This window comes from Zeugodacus cucurbitae, chromosome 4, assembly GCF_028554725.1.
Source record: "Zeugodacus cucurbitae isolate PBARC_wt_2022May chromosome 4, idZeuCucr1.2, whole genome shotgun sequence".
NCBI lineage: Eukaryota > Metazoa > Arthropoda > Insecta > Diptera > Tephritidae > Zeugodacus > Zeugodacus cucurbitae.
The window spans coordinates 39,331,710-39,349,265 of NC_071669.1; the positions used below are offsets into that span (position 1 = coordinate 39,331,710).

At 37.6% G+C, this 17,556-nt stretch overlaps 1 protein-coding gene across 5 annotated transcripts in view; it reads right to left on the minus strand.

Moving 5' to 3' along the window:
• The window catches only part of LOC105214398 (bifunctional heparan sulfate N-deacetylase/N-sulfotransferase), a 190,400-nt gene that overhangs the window by 74,804 nt on the left and 98,040 nt on the right, over positions 1-17,556 (minus strand). For all 5 annotated transcript variants that reach the window (XM_054228624.1, XM_054228623.1, XM_011187783.3 and 2 more), the window contains one exon: positions 10,674-13,400. In XM_054228624.1, the coding sequence (XP_054084599.1) occupies positions 10,674-12,157 (1,484 nt within the window). In that variant the 5' untranslated portion in view covers positions 12,158-13,400. The remainder of the gene's footprint in view (positions 1-10,673; positions 13,401-17,556) is intronic.

The following is a 17,556-nucleotide window of genomic DNA, read 5'->3' on the forward strand; positions in this document are numbered from 1 at the left end:
ACTCGATGGCAAATCATGCGATAACAAATTTCCCCAACAGCATCGGTAATAATTACAAATGAACCGAGAAAATGCATAATTATCATTAACAACTACAACAACAATAACAACAAATAAGGTCAGCGCAGCGAGTAGCACAAGCAACAAGAGATATGGCAGAGTGATGAGATGACAAGCGCCAAACAAATTTTCATTTATGTAAATGCATTTACCAACAAAGTGAAATTATGCGCTGTTTTTGTTGTTGCTATCATATTTATGTACATACATATGTATATACATAGAGATATAGGTGCTGCAGTTAAAACATTTTAGTGTGGCTTATTTGGCTTTTATTGGCATTTGAGGGCGAAGCGGCAATTTGGGCGAATGCAAATTAACCTGAGTGACTTAAAATTGAGACTCCGCGTAGAAAAATGAATCAGTGAAATGTAATTAAAAATAGAAAATCTAAAATGCTCGCGTGCTTGATTACAAAAAGGAGGTAATAAAACCCAAATAAAAAACATTAATATTTATGAAACACCGTCAAAATGTTGTGAGGATTATTATTACGCGATTTGGACACTCATTCGCATTTGAATGGACTACCAATTGGCATGCGAAGTGCGAGTATTTATGTAAGCGCCAGAGTGGGGAATATGGGAGAGCGCGCGCGCGTGTGCAATCATTTACGAAAGCATCAATCTACTAGATGATTGAGTATTTGAATCGACGTACATTTGGGGAATCATATTTGCCGGCAGCGGGAAAATGAGCGGAATATCGATGCTGCGCACGCAACATGAATTGGAAATTGGCAGCATTTGCATTTGGCGCTACGAAATAATGAACGAAACTGGAGCTGGATTTGATTGTTTGGCAGACATTAGCATATAGACGATCATACTCAATGATTATGGGGAAAAACACAACACGTTGTTTTAGTTCCTCATATTTCGGAAGTGCGAGCAATATATTAACATTTCACATATCAGTAACTAATGTTGAAATTCCCAAATCTCGATATCTACATTATTCCAAATTTGATTATTGGTTAATATTCGAGCGAATAGACCACGTTCAGCACGCAGTGAAGAAAATATAGCAGCCTTATAGTTCGCAAACTATCGATGGCACTATCGATGGTCTTGAACAGTCGCGACTATCGATGATGTATGCGTGACCATCGATAGTATTTAAAATACTTCTTATCTTCATATTCATTTTCGTATGTTCGATATTGAATAATAGTAGATAATAGTTTACATATGTTTTTACTAATTAAGAAGAACGAATGCTATCGATATTATCGATGGCAAGTGATTATACTATCGCTCACTAACGATGGTTGCAACTAACGATAGTTTGCGAACTCCAAGCAGCCGTAGTTGCGAGTGTACACCAAGACCGTGGAGAGCCGATTCGGCGCCGTTCAATGTGTGTAAATTACAGTTTGCGCAAGAACAGAAGATGCTCGAATTTTCCAAGCGATGGGCTCTTGAAAAGTTCCAAAAAGATCCAACGTTTTCGAGCCATATTCTGTTTAGCGATTAGGCCCATTTCTGGCTCAATGGATATGGGACAAAGAGCAACCTGAAGAAAACAACGATTTGTGTGGTGGGCCGTTAGAATCATTGGTCCATATTTCTTCAAAAATTATACTGATAACAAAGTAACCGTCAATGGCGCCATTACGTCATGATGCCTGAAAGTGAAGCTCGTGATGTCACCAACATTTGGTTTCAACAAGAAAATCAATGTATTTATTGAGAGAACACTTCGATTAGCAGATAATTTCACGTTTTCGGCCGATCGGTTGACCACCAAACTCGTGTGATATTACACCGTTAGACTTTTTCCTGTGGGGATATATAAAGTCTAAGGTCTATGCGGACAATCCATGTCTTAGATTATGACGAAGCAGCCCTCTGATGGTCCGGTCCAAACGAACCTTTCTAAAGTATATAGCGAGGTATCACCTCCGTTGGTAGTCTTTATAAGACGTTACACAGTCGAATGTGTTACTGATATAGAGGTACCGAAGGGTCTGGACGTAATTCGGCGCTGGGTCGATGAAAAATATGTCAAGAAAGTTCAGTAGTGATCGATTATACTGGGCGTTTCTGGTAACTGCATTAGACTAAATAAATCCATAAAACATAAAGAACAGAGCTTAAAGATTAACATCAATCAAATGATATTAGTTTTGTTGCTGTCTCATAAAGACATACCACAATCGCATTTTCTATCAAAAGTTCGACTGACAAACTTGTTTCAAAACTTGTCTGGCTCGTCAGTGCATGAAAATGCGTTTTTCGCAATCAAGTGTGTATGAGCGCGCCTGTTTGTGTGGAAATGTAATTTCATTTTGCGGAAAAACAAACGAGATGCGCATAAATCGGCAGAATTTCAAATTTCAAGCGAAACCACCAAACCAGTTTGTGCTAATGCGCGTCACATTCGAGCGGAAGCGAGCGGAAATTGAAGCGTTGCACGGAAGTGCGTGTGAGGGTGTGTGTGTGTGTGGGAGGATTGCACGCATTTGGAAAATGCTACCCGAAAATTCCAAAGTCATATTTTGCATGAATTTTGCATAACAAATCGATTACTTTCTGATGTGTGCAGGGAGCGCGCGGCGGGATGGCAGTTACGACAGCGTATGATGAAGACAGTGACAGCAACAGCAACAATGGCAAAGCGAAAAACACCAAAACCAACGGTAATGGCACATGCAATAATATCAACAATGCCTGTCATTGCCGCCCACGCTAATGCCTGTCAGTTGCACTGTTGCATGCCTCGTTGTGTCAACGTCAATGGCACAGATGTTGCCCAAGTTGCTTGCATACAGCTGCTGTGGCGCCCCCAACTGCCACTATGTGTAAATGTATATTTTGCGAAAATTTGATTTTTCAATTCGATATTGTTGTACAACAACAATAAACCGGCACATAACAACTGCCAGCGCACAGTGCAACAGCAGTGGCGGCAACCGCAAATGCAACCGACACACAGAAATAAATTCAAATATCGAAATCAAAACTGACTGTCAGTTAGACAGTTAGACATGCAGGCAAGCAAGTGAGTAATGTAAATCGGCGGTTGGAATTATGGGGGGAGGGCCGTCGGGTCGTGTTGACTGCCCCCTATTCTTTTACCAAGGCTAACAATGCACACTGTGTGGCATGCCACATGTGCTGGCCATACACAACCACCGGCACGTTAGCCGTCGTCAACATTTGCCACACTGCAAAATTTTCCCAACCGAGCGGCAAATGGCGTTGCCACCCACACACATTTGCTATGAAGCTATGAAGCGAACAGTGACAACAAATGTACTAGTGCTCACACGATTAAGCCACATGAATTGTACGATGTACAAATTCATATAAATCGAATTTTAATGATAAATCAAAATAAAAAGTTTTACAAAATTAAAATACTAATATTCAATGTATTTAAATTTTTTAAGATTAACTTTTAATTTTAAAACAAAAACCTTCATTCTTATTCATTGAAATGTGTTTTTCCGAACTCACATAATTAAGCCACTAGCAAAAAAAAATGTAAGATAAAAGAAATCGATGTTTTGTTTAAAAAAACTTGCATTATTTATTCTAGTATTTTGTTGGGGACCCTTTTTGCAATATTACATCCCTGCTGTGTTCGTTGTACATACCAGTGTGTTATATTGATCCGAAGTAATTTATAACATACCACAATGAAGCAAATGCAACCTTTTTTTTAACGGTTTTCTGTCGAAACTATTCTCTTAATGATCCCAATAGGGGTTAAGTTCGGGCTATGGATAGATCGAAACATTGGGTATGGTTCATCTTAAGTCAGTCCTTAACCACCCTAGAGCAGTGCTTCAGGCCGCTATGCTGCTGAAAGATTCAAGCTAACGGTAAATCATTGGCATAATCTCTATTAAAATGTCTTTGTCCATGCGCCAGTAATTTTACACTCAATTTGCACAAGTGGACATACCCCGTATGAAGTGAAGTACCCCCATACCATGGCTGATAATCCACCATGTTTCACAGGTTTTGTTTGTGAATCGTGGGTTTAATTCTTGTTATTCTTGTCGTCTTATATAGGGTCTATCATCGTTCCCGAAGTCATTAAACATGAATTCATCGCTCCATGCCACTAGATCTAATAATTTGGAGTTCTTTTACTGGTACATCCTTGCAAACGATATCCTTCGCTCGATGTTCTTCTTCGATACGTTTGGTCTGGGTCGAGCAATTCACCCATTTGGGAAATTTTCACACATTTTATGGCGGATAATGTGTGTTAACACACTTACACAAAATCTATGCTCCATTTGAGCTCTAATTTCACCTGAAATCATAAGAGAATCCACCTTGCTCATTCGTGATAATTACCTATCGTCGCAAGTCGTCGGTATTGTGCTTTTCGGTTTTTTACGAAACACATTTTCAAAGGTTTTATATTTCCTAAAATATGGTAAAGGATACTGGACCCTTCCTCTGAAAAAATAAAATAATCCCAATGTTTTTGAATTTTTAGAAGCTCCCATGTGATTTTTCCTTTTCAAGGAGCAGATCTCTTATTTTTGCCCATTGTTAAATAGAGTTTACAAAACTCTAACGAAACTAAACAAAATTTTAAATTAAATAAGGCAATTTTATTTTATTTTATTTTATGGTTAAAAATTTTAATATAAAACAAGTAAGGAAGGGCTAAGTTCGGGTGTAACCGAACATTTTATACTCTCGCAATTTATTTTTTTAACTTTATTTATATTATATAATACACAATTTGACCCACATATTCGTCATATATATTGCATAAAGTCCATTGAAAGTTGGAAACCATAGTATTAGGTTAGAAGCACCGAGATCCTCGTGTTCGATATATGGGGCCTTAAAAACCTATGGTCCGATTTCGGCGATTTTTAAAATGGGGCTGCCACACTATTAACATAGTATTTGTGCAAAGTTCTGCACCGATATCTTCACTAGTGCTTACTTTATATATTGTAAAGTAAACGATTCAGATCGTCTTCAAAGTTCTGGTATATAGGAAGTAGGCGTGGTTGTGAAGCGATTTGGCCTATTTTTACAACATATCATTGGTATGTAAGGAAACTATTACAAACCTAGTTTCATTGAAATCGGTCGAGCAGTTCCTGAGATATGGTTTTTGACCCTAAGTGGGCGACGCCATGCCCATTTTCCATTTTGTAAAAAAATCTGAGTGCAGCTTTCATCTGCCATTTCTTATGTGAAATTTAGTATTTCTGACGTTTTTCGTCAATGAGTTTCGTTAATGAGTTAACCCACTTTTAGTAATTTTCAACCTAACTTTTGTATGGGAGGTGGGCGTGGTTATGATCTGATTTCTTTCATTTTTGGACTGTATTAGGAAGTGGCTAAAAAAACGACTGCAGAAAGTTTGGTTTATATAGCTCTATTGGTTTGTGAGATATGTACAAAAAACTTGGTAGGGGGCGGGGCCACGCCCAATTCCCCAAAAAAATTACATCCAAATATGCCCCTTCATAGTGCGATTCTTCATACCAAATTTTATTTCCATTGCTTTATTTATGGCTTAGTTATGGCACTTTATGTGTTTTCGGTTTTCGTCATTTTGTGCGCGTGGCAGTGGTCCGATTTTGCTCAAAAGCAACCTTCCTATGGTGCCAAGAAATAAGTGTGCCAAGTTTCATCAAGATATCTTAATTTTTACTCAAGTTACAGCTTGCACAGACGGACGGACGGACGGACGGACGGACAGACAGACATTCGGATTTGAACTCCACTCTTCACCCTGATCACTTTGGTTTATATAACCCTATATCTAACTCGTTTAGTTTTGGGTGTTACGTTATGTGAACAAAACTATAATACTCTCTTTAGCAACATTTGTTGCGAGAGTATAAAAAATTTCATTGGAATACTTTTGTGGATCACTGTTATTGGAAATTTCCATATATTTGATGCGTGCTTTTGCCGTTGTTGCCATCAGTGGCATTGGTGCCAGTGTTATTTTTTCGAATGCTCTGCAACATGTTGCAACTTTGTAATTGTAAACATTAACACACACACACACACACACATGCACATGTACGTAAGTTATGCACCAGTATGAGTATGAGCACGCATAATGCCACCAAATAATTAAATAGAGGCGAGGGATTGTGAGTTATAAAAGTTCAATGCCGTATGGACAGCAGATTATTGTTTGCTCAATGTTCAGTGTTGCATTTCGATTTTGTTATTATTATTGACATTACGGTAAGTAGAGCGCACTATGTTGACTTAATATGGAAATACGAGAACTCTTGTGGGTTTCAGAAAAGTGCACTTTTTTCATCTCCTGCTGGGACAGCTTCTGTGTGTTGTGTAAGCAAAATATAATTGGAGAATGGATTAATAACGATTACATTTGGTAATCCGAGCATTGTAAATGGCAATATTCACTCTCAATTGTTATATGTCCTTTGTGTGATCAAAAAGGCTTAATAAAACATAGCATTTGAACAGCAGGTTCCTTAACTATGGACTATTAAGGTGTCTGTTATTCTAAAGAAATTATGTATTCGAGTTTAAGTTTTAGACTCTAAGGATGATTTTTTTCAATCAATTTAGCTTTCTATTGATATTGTTTTTCATGTTTTTGGTTGGTCTGTGTTTTTGACTAAGCCTCTATGTAAGTTTCCATCTCCATCTGTCTATTAGATTATTTTCTTTTGTGAAAAAAGCTTAAATCTGCGAAACAAAATTTTATTACCACTGCCTTATGTTTTATGTAATCAATTAGAATATATGTATATCAAGTTAACAATATTAAAAAGATATATTTGTATGGTCCTTTTTGATAATAAATTGTCATTCGAGCCATTTTTACCATTGTGAATGGGCTACATAAGTAAAACAAAGCTTGGTAGCACTCAGCACGCAACGATAGAATTTTGAATGAGGTATCCGCATACTCTCTTGTACGAATTTAACTGGATAACTTTGTTGTTGCTTTCACATGTAAAAAATTTACCAAGCGAGCAGAGAAGAAATCGATTACAGCTTCCATTATAGTCAGTATATCAGAAATCTAAATCTGGATCTCTTGGTGCCTTTCCTTTTATTGGTCTTAGTTTTCATAGTAGGCATGTATCACATATGAGTTGCACTGCAAACTCGAGTTTAAGGTTGTGTGTTCACAAGCAGTTATTACGCTTTACGCTCTATTTTTAGTTTGATGGTCTGAAATGAGAAAAGACAATTTTGTTCTAGAACTAATATGCCCGGATATTTTTCGAAATGTCACGGAGGATTCATCTGAATATCGTTATTGTGTTTATTAGACTGCAGTTATTTACGGAGGAATCAGTCTGCAGCTTATTGTCATAAGATTATCATAGAAATATTGTGTTGAGGAAATAATACAAAAATTGTATGGTATAATGTTAAGAGCAATACCCAATGGTTTGATGAGGCTGTTGTTTCTAAATTTTGCCTATAGAACAACACACATCCACTAGATATAATTGAATTATGAAACTTATTGAGTCTTGAGGCAATTAGACAGCGTAGGAGGATGTAAACTTAAAGGATCTCGAAGTATTTCTTGAAAAGATCATCACCGCTCAGTATCTACAGGCCCTACTAGTAGACATTTTAGAGAATGGTAGAATGAATCATAGTTATTACTATAGTGATATTTCTTCCTTACAAAAAGGAGTTGGTCATAAGGAAATTCACATTATGTAATCCCAACCCGATAATAGAATTTATACAATAATAACTTTAGACCATCGACATTGCCAGTATGAGAGACCTTAAACTATTCAAATGTTTTGGAAATTAAACGTTGAAATAATTTTTATAAATTTTAATCACCTGAAATACACTGTAACCTCCCCAAACACACAAGGCAAAGTTATACTCTCGGATTATTACCATTAAGTCAGCACACAAATAAATAGAGTGTGCAAATCCATAAGCGACTGGGAAGAAAGTTTACCCTTTGATAAATTCCTAGCAACCACAATGTGTATATTAATTATATTTCCTTCCTTTTCATTATGCCTAGAAATACCGTATCACATATCCTCTCCATGATCACTAACCTCAATCTCGCCCTCAGTCCTTACCCTGCTCATTTGCATTGAGCAAATATTAACCGCAAATTGCATATAAAGTTGACTTTAAAATTGAAGTGAAATTGCGATTATCCAATTATCCTTTATTATAATATCTATATTGCTTCCTGCCGAGTTATCCAATTACCGCACACACTTGAAATCGCTAGCCTGCCTGCGAGTCCAAAAGCAAATTACAATTTTATTTGCGCAATATTCCGGAAAGAGTGGCGGATATAAACGAGGAGGAGGAGGCGGCGAAGATGACGAGGGAGGGGGAGCAATTTTTGTCAAGACAGAGGCGAAAAGCGAATGCTTAGAGGCGAAACTGCAGTGAAAGTGCGAATTTGAACTAACTAAGCAACAACAACAACAATGAAAAGTTGGTTTCAGCGCCCAACTGCCTATGCGGAAGCGCCACAAAAAATATTGGACCAAATGTCGGCAAAATGGAATATGCAAGGATATAAAGGAAGTAGAGAAAAAAGGTATGCAACAACAACAACAAATCAATGCAACAACTGAAAATTATGCAGCGCTGGCAAGCCACAGCGGTTAAAATCAACGCCGACACGCACATACTGCCACATTTACAACAACAACAAGTGTATAAGCAAATAAGTAGTCCGTCCCGTGCGTTCCGAAAAAGGAGCGAAAGCGAATTTAAATTAAAACTTGCTACTAACTAACCGTGCCTGCAACTGCAACGGAGCCGGGACCCTATGAAAATTCAATTACGCCACAACACATTTGGTATGCTTGTACGGGCGCCTGTGTGCATGCTTGCAACTCAATTCTTTGCATTTTCATAATTTTGCGCACAAAAAGTTTGCCTTTTCAGTGCTGAGCCGTATTAAAACTTCAAATGAGTAGTTTAAAAGTTGCAAGATATATACGTACGTACAAGTTTATGATTATATGTTATTGGGCAACCCTTTTGTGGCACGCAGCAAACAACGGTGCCTAAAATAGAAAACTATTAAAGCTATGGCGGAGGAAATTTTTGTAATAGTTTTATTGCAGTTTTTGGCAAACACTAAAGACATTGCAATATTTTTCGCTAATAAATTTCATAAATGCAACGAAATTGTGTTACGCAACGAAATTCCGTCACGCTCGGATATACTTAAGTTGAAACAAAAATTTTAAGTTTTTCACCTTTTTAAAAATTTTTAAGCTAAGGAATTTACTTAAAAATACTGTTGATGAGATTTGTATACTTAAGTAGTTAGGTGGGTTTCAGAGGTTGAAAACAACAAACAGAGGTTGAAAACAAGGTCCAAAATGGACCAATTCTGACACTCATACTTCTATTTGGTGCTGATCAAGAATTTTAAGTTTTTTTATAAAATTCATCATTTTTTTTTCAATTTGCACATTTCTTTTGATTTTTTTCAAGTTTTATTTTTAATTCTGGTTCGAAATTATTTGATTTTTTTCTCTTTCTTCATATGTCTTCTTCATGTTGTTCGTTAAACCGAGTACTTACAAATCCACGATGTTCGTTATTTAAGGTACTCAATGTAACAAATTTGCTTCTTCGTTATAAACGATTTTGGTTAAAATGAATATTCGTTATTTCGGAAAACTGGTGTATTGAAATAGTATTTTGTGAAATTTTTATTTGAAAATTCCGAAAACTCGAAATTATTTCGGAGTAGCGCTATAAATTACAAACAACACCAAAAAATGCCGACACCCACAAAGCATTAAAGTATATTAATAATACTTTCGAGATACTCTTAACTTGCCAATTAGACTGCTTTAAAACGATTACCATAAATACCCTTTAACGAACCCACAAAAGTATGCAATAAAAAAAATTACCGCTACGTTTGGCCACTATAAATACTACGGTCAAAATTATTGTGGTGCATGCAGGTATGTATATGTCTATAGTGAGCAAACGTCATTCATTAATCACATGTGTGCGAAATGCTCGTTTACAGCAAGACAGTCGTAACTCACATTATTCTTTTTCAACTTCGATCAAATAAATATGCAACTAAATGTAGGCTACGAACATAGCAGATGATGGCGAAAAAATTAGAAAGGGTAGAGAATGTTATTGATGTTGTTGTAACGATTAAGCCCTGATTGGAGAGAAAGTCCCTTGGCATTGAGGTCATCTAATGGGAGAACCACGAACTAAGTTGTTTCGATGGTGTCGGACCAGAGCTAGAAGGGAAGGTGGGGAGATGAGTCCGTCTCATTGGATATAGGGTGGAGTTTTACGGCTACAATATTCAAATCGTTGATAGGTCATCTTTGGTCGTATGAATAAGACAACTAAACTTAAAATGAGAAGAATTAAAAATATTAAGATATTAAGCTTAAACATAGTGGAATCTCTAAATAAACTACTGTAGGCCAAATTCTAAATGTAAAATATATAAATGTAACAGTTAATTTTATTTTTCAAAACATTGGTACTTTGAGTTATGTCCTTTCATAAATACACAGTCATAGGTCAGTACGAGCACACTTGCGTTAATGTTTTTGATGAATGTGTACTTGTGTGAGTGTGCTTGAGCCTTTGTAATGAAAATTTCGCCGAGCATTTCGCTCGCATGCCACTTACCCGACAAAAACGCCCGTATCGACGTAATGAGTGTAGTAAAAAATGGTAACGACCGTTATGGCGAACAATGCCAACACACAGCGACGCACATTGATCGCCTTCAGCAGTGGTATGCCGATGCAGCAGCGGGCAATTAAATTACTGCAACAATTACACGCCAATGCAACGGCCGCGGATGACCCCGAACCCGACCCCGACCTGGACGGCGACGAGGCTGAGGCACCGTTGGACGTGTAGAAAGCGGCGGGTGAGGAGGCAGAACGCGCAGACGACGCAGCTGATGAGTAGTACAGTGGCGACGACTCGGACGCCGATGGCGCTTGCGACGTGTAAGCGGCATCGAAGTCAGCACCGTTGTCGATGGAGGTGTAGTAGAAACCCTTACTGCTGCGCGTTAAGTTGGCGCTCTGACTGTGGCGATTCGTGGTCGGCTGTTGCTGATCGTAGGCAGACGACGCTGTGCCAACGCCGTCAGTTGGCAACGCGCTGAGCAGAGCAACCGTGTCGGACGCAGATGTGCCATTACAGTCGACGCCGTTGCCAAAATATTTCACATTATTACTGCTGCCATAACTGTTGCCATTACCGGTCATGTTGCCAAAGCCACCGCCATTGTTAACGGTTTGGCTTTGTGTGCGCACAGGCTGTGCTGGTTTCGTTGTTGTCGGTGTGGTTGCCGTTGGTTGTGGCTGTGGCTGTGGCGTATGCGGATGCTGCTGTTGATAATTGCCACTCCAGCTATTGCCGCCATTTCCATTTCCATTGGCATTGGCACGGCGGCTCCGCACTTTAACAGGCGCTTTGGCGTTCGCATTCTGCACATCCAAGCCGTTGACTGCTGGTGATAAATGCATTTCCGCGCCTTCCGAATGTGCTTGCCAATTTTTCATTGCCGCCGCCGCCTCCGTCGCGGACGTCGCTGTTGCGGGCGTTGACGATGAATGGGCATCGCGCCACGAGGACATCGCTGCTGTGGCTGTGGCCTCATCTTGCAATCGCCAGTGCTGCTGTGGCGGCCACTCATTACCGTTAGTATTTAGCGCCGCTTCGGATGTTATGCCATCAATTGCTTTTGTTATAGTTTTTGCTGTTGCTGGTGGTGTTGTACCGGCATTTTGCGGTTGATTTATGAGGCGCTCATATTTGAGCGATTTTCCGGGCAAAAACTTGCTGACGCGCGCGCTACTGTTGCCAGTTGAATTCCCGTTCATTGTGCTGCTGTCAGTGTTCAGCTCTCTTGTTGTTGTTCGTGTAGTTGTCATATCGTCTGTCGCCTGTTGGTTGAGCGTTGTCATTTTGACGGCAGCTGCTGGACGACGCAAGCGTTTGATGCGCCCGCCGTTTGCGCTTGCCGAGTTTTGTGTTGTTTTTGCTGATATTGCTCCCACCAGCAATAATTCAGTATCGGCGGTGTTGTTGTTGTCACCGCTGTTGTTGTTGATGTTTCGTCTGCGATTCAAACGATTCAAATTTGATATTGTCATTTGGTATAGTATGCAATTGTGGTTGTTGTCGCACGTTTATTTTGTTGCAGTTGAGGCTTTTGTTGTAAACTTTTATTATTTTTTTTTTTGTTTTTGTTTGGAACCTTTGCTCGGTGGTGGCGTTACTGATTTGCCTGTGTCTAAGGGTTTCTTTTACTGCTTTATTTCAGATATGTTTCGAAGCTTTATAGATTTCGTTTCACAGTTGAGCTTTCACGGTTTTGGTGAAGCTTTCATTTACATATGGCCATGAAAGCTGCTCTGCTTATTGTGCGTAAGTTATATTATTATTTACTTAACACTAGTAATTGATCACAACAGTGGGTTAATAGCATGCTCAAAAAATTAAGTACGGCACTTGGAATAATGTGAGTTAAAAGAGAAAAAATCGCATGACACTTTTGAACTGCAGCTGTGAAAGCTCAAATATTGTTAAAGTCCTTCTTCTTTTTTTTCTAATTTTGCTTTTTTAATAAAATATTTTCTTTTATTACATTACACAATTTTTTTAATTAAATATTTTTCTTATAATTAAAAATATTTCTTATCCACACACACCACACAGAAGTTTACAGCGCTGTTTAAAATATTGGTTTATAACTTTTTTAAAATATTTTTTTTTTCAAACTTTCACTTGTGAACGCTTAAAGTTTTCTCACTTTCCACTCTCTCACAACAAGTCTCTACCTGCTTGCCACATTCAATGTTCCCGTATGGTTATGGTTTTGTCGCCATTTGATATGTTTCCAGATTTTTATGTACTCAACACTTTTCATTTGCGCATGCGCTGTGGCCATTTCGCTCACTAGCTCTTGTCAAATCGTCGCATGACGCTCTGCCGGTTTGCCGGTTGCAGGCCATATTTCGTTGCATGCATTGTTGGTCGTAGCAAATTGTTGCAAGTTGTCACATTTCATTTCATAATCATTTATGAAATCCGAGGAATTATTTATTTTTGTTTCACTTTTTCTGTCAGTAAAAATTTGGTAGTTCGTTCTCACTTTATAGTTCGCAACGTATTCGATTCGAGTCACACTGTATTACACGAGTATTTAATCCAAATACACACACATATACATAAATACATATGTATGGTTGTCCAGCCGCTCACTCTTGTCGCTCTGACGCTAATCCGCCTTCAACTCTGTGGACACTTTACGCTTCGACTGCACGCGCAGCTGGTCGGCTGACTACTGACCGTGTGGTTTCGCGCGCCTATCTCGCCCTCGAGCCAATTCGTTATCTGCAAAAAATGAAATGAAAAATAGTTTAAATTATTTACTTTGTAGAAATTTAAATGGTACAATTCATTTTGCTATCACTTTCAATATTTTTTATGTTCATAAGTAATGCTTTGGAATTGCAAATATAAATTGTGATATTTTTATATTTCATTTTGTTTATATTCTGAATTCATTAGCAGAGGTGGAGGTTGAGGGCAAGGGAAAACGGACGTCGGATGTGTAGATTGCGAACTACATAGAACATCGCGATAGAATAGTTAGAGTCAAAGTTCATCAGCGAAATCATACATCTATACTTGTATATACAGTGGAACTTCTCTAACTCGAATCACCATAATCCACAAAAATACTTCGAGTTACAGAGGCTTCGAGTTAAAGAGACTTCGAGTTATAGAATTTTCATTAACACATATACATTTTCATTTCAAAAAGCTGTAAAATAAGATTTAGATACTGTTTTATTTATTTACTTCGCAAAAATTTTGATGGACATACGTTAAAAGATGTTTTCTGTAATTTTGTTCGTTGCAGTTTGCTATTGTTTGGCTATTGAAGTCTGTATCCCATGCCTTTGTTAGATGATTATTGCACCCATAAGTATAAAATTAAACTTTTTGTTCGCCTCCGTACGATATAGAAGGACTATTTTAAAATTCTGCCTCGATAATAAATTTTAAATTTTGTATTATGCCCTCACCAAAAAGTTCGATTTATGGAAGGAAATTTGTATGAAAGTTGCCTTCTATTGCCACTTCAAGAGTTTGAGTTATGGAGAACTTCGAGTTAGGGAGAGATATTTGTATGAAATTTGGCTTCTAAACCCTATTGCCATGTCAAGTGTTCGAGTTATGGAGATCTTCCAGTTATAGAAGTTCGAGTTATTAAAGTTCCACTGTATATTATGATCTACTATGAGATTCTTGGATAAAAGTGAATAATTACTGAACGTTATAGCCAATACATTCAATCTGATCAATTGTATCAAAGGTTGCACAAGACGATTAAGTTTCTACCGATGCAAATCAGGTGTTCTTAAATTGAGAATTAATTCAGAACTAGATACTATAACATTTTACATACCAGCTTTCACATTTTTTGTGAATTTTTCTTATAAAATAATTACTAATGGCGCTCTTCTATTAAAGGGTGATATATTTCGAGGTTCCCTATTTTTAAAGAAAAAAAAACAATGAAAATGTTTTTGTCCCAAGGCCTGAATCGAAGCGAAATTGTCCGCATAGACTTAAGACTTTAAATATCCCCACAGAAAAAAGTCGGTTTGATATCACACGATTTTGGTGTGTGACCAAAATGTTTTTTCCATTGATAATAAATCCGTGGAATGATGCGATGTGAGGGAAGTGGCAGCGTTTTGTTGAAACCAAATGTTGCCGAGAACACGAGCTTCAATATCAGGCATCATATAGTCGGTGATCATGACGCGATCACGGTCGCCATTGACGGTTACGTTCTCAACAGCATATGGAAGATATGGACCGATGATTTCACCGGATAAAATGGCAGCTCTTGAATCTCTTCAGGTTGCTCTCCGTCCCAAATGCGGCAATTTTACTTGTTTACATACCTATTGAGCCAGAAATAGGTCTCATCGTTGAACAGAATTTGGCTTGAAAACGTCAGATCTTCTTGGAACTCAAGAGCCCATAGAGCGAAGCTCTTGTTGTGTCACAAACAAAAAAATGGTAGCAATTAAAAAAGTTGTATTTTTTTGCAAAGTCCGGTTGGCTTGGCTGCTCCAGTGACAGCGATCATCATTCATGATCATTTATTATTTTGATTCTACGAATTCGGCACCGATGACCTCCATTCTTAAGAACATATGTATTTCATTGAAAAAAACCCCAAACAAGCCAACATCTTGTTATATTTTTGAGGTCATAGGTTTGCAGTGATCGTCATTAATTGATGAAACCAACATACATACATAGACTAAGTGGACATTAAATATGCTGTTTAATATGAGATTGTGAGACTTTTTAGCGAGTACTGACATAAGATTTTAATTTCCGAGAATCTACAAAATTTGAGGAATCAAAGCTGCAATTATTATTAAATAAAAGGAATGTTTTCCGGAGAGCTGTGAAGCAACTTATTCCTGATGATATCGTTTTTGGAGAAGGCAATAGTTGTGTGACAAAGAGTGCTAATAAAAGAAATATTGATTATGTATATATATTTGAAATATCTCCCTTTACTCAATAGACTTCATCGCACAATGTTTTCAGATCACTTTTGTAAAAACCCGAGTTGTCTAAACAACTAAGCTCTCCAAACTAACTCAAATAATATGTCATGCGCCCCTGTTTATACTCTCAGAGGTGTCGGAAGTGAAAATTAGCCTAAACGAGTGATAGATCATAACGGAAGTTATAACCAAGCCATTAAAAATCTTCAAAAGAACAGTTTTTTCCATGCTTTTTTTAATCCCGGAACTACTGTTGCTATGTTTAAAAAAAAGAACAATGAGATATAACTGAAGATAGCGGACTTAGATATTTATGAGCCCCCGTACAGTGATAGGCGGAGTTTATATTCCCTGTATCAATATATCACAGTTTATCAACACACAATCAACACTCGTTGACATTGTTCCGCGTGAATAGGCACTACGTTTTCTTTTCTACATAAGTATGTATGTATGTATGTAAGTGAGTATGTGGGTTGCCATAAACCCAATGTCTTCACAAAATTTGTCTGCTCGTCGACACCACGTTTGACAGCGTCAATTGATGATAATTGTTGGAAAAAAATTATTTAATCTAAATACAAACACAAACGTTTGATAAGAACCGCCAACACACCAGCTACTGGCTGCGCCAACGAGTGATAGTGGGTCGCGGGTCAAGCGGTGGAGCTGTATGACGCAGGCGGCACAAAAAAGTAATTACCGTTAAAAAATATGTTCCTACAAGCATACATACTTATGTACATCTATATGTACTTACGTACAGCATATAGTATAAGTAAAAATAATAATATCAAGCCGCGCATTCACACACTTAATTGCCTTGAAATTATTTTCGGTGATTAAGTATTAAATTAATTCCATATTATTTGCTTTAGTGCTCTCTTCACATTTATTATATAATATTGCGAGCTTAATGAATTCGCTTAAGTGGAGTAATGAATCAACTGCATATAAATTAAAGCAAATAAAAAATTAAAAAATAAAAAATAAAATCAGAGAAGAATGTTTATTGATAGTAAAAACTGCTGATGGCGCTTATTTAAATTTTTATTCCCGCTTTGTGTGTTTTAATAATTATTTATGTTTTATTTTATTTTATTTTAATTGTGCATATAAATGCGCTCGCATTAAAAATCAGGTGCAGTCACTCGTGCTCAGACATTGTCAGGGGCTGCATGCTGCGGTTTTATCTGTGGGCTGGCAAGGACTGCGGTTTGGGGCGGTGTGTGTAAAACAGTACCTCATACACAGTTCACAGTGATGATAAATGCTGCTCATGAGGCTTAAAGAGACTTTACTCGAATAAAAATATATTTAGTAATTCTAAAAATATCAGAAGCCTCGGTTACATACATTGCTTTGTACAAAGTCGGGATCACAAACATACGACACAATTTTATGAATATCACTTCCAATTGCTTCCGCATTCATCGTATTTTCCGGATCTGGCCAGCAGTGATATATATATTTTACTCCTCCAACCTGATGACTTTAAGAAATAAATATACGAAAACCGAGATCCGTATTAATCCAAATATATTTGATATGTGAGGGTTTCCCACTAATTCAGAAGGCATAAACTCCACGTCTATTATAGGCTCAACAATATACTTCAGGAGGTAAAAGATCTCTCGTAGTCTTGCTGTACAAAATTTCAATCCCGAAATGTGAATTGTCATCACCAAAAAATGTGCGCTCACTATGTGTATATTGAATGCGCACACAATCGCTTGTAAGTGAACTTGAACTAACCCTCACCTCTGGCGCGTGAATTTCAATAATGTAAATAACAACAGAAAAATTGAATTTTTCATTTTTGAGAATTTTAAGGGCATAAAATTGAATTAATTTAATTGTTTCCAATTATTTATGCGTGACAGCGTGCTACAGACAGCGAATAATTTATGGAAAAACAATAACGGAAGCTAAGTGCCTGTGAAAATGCC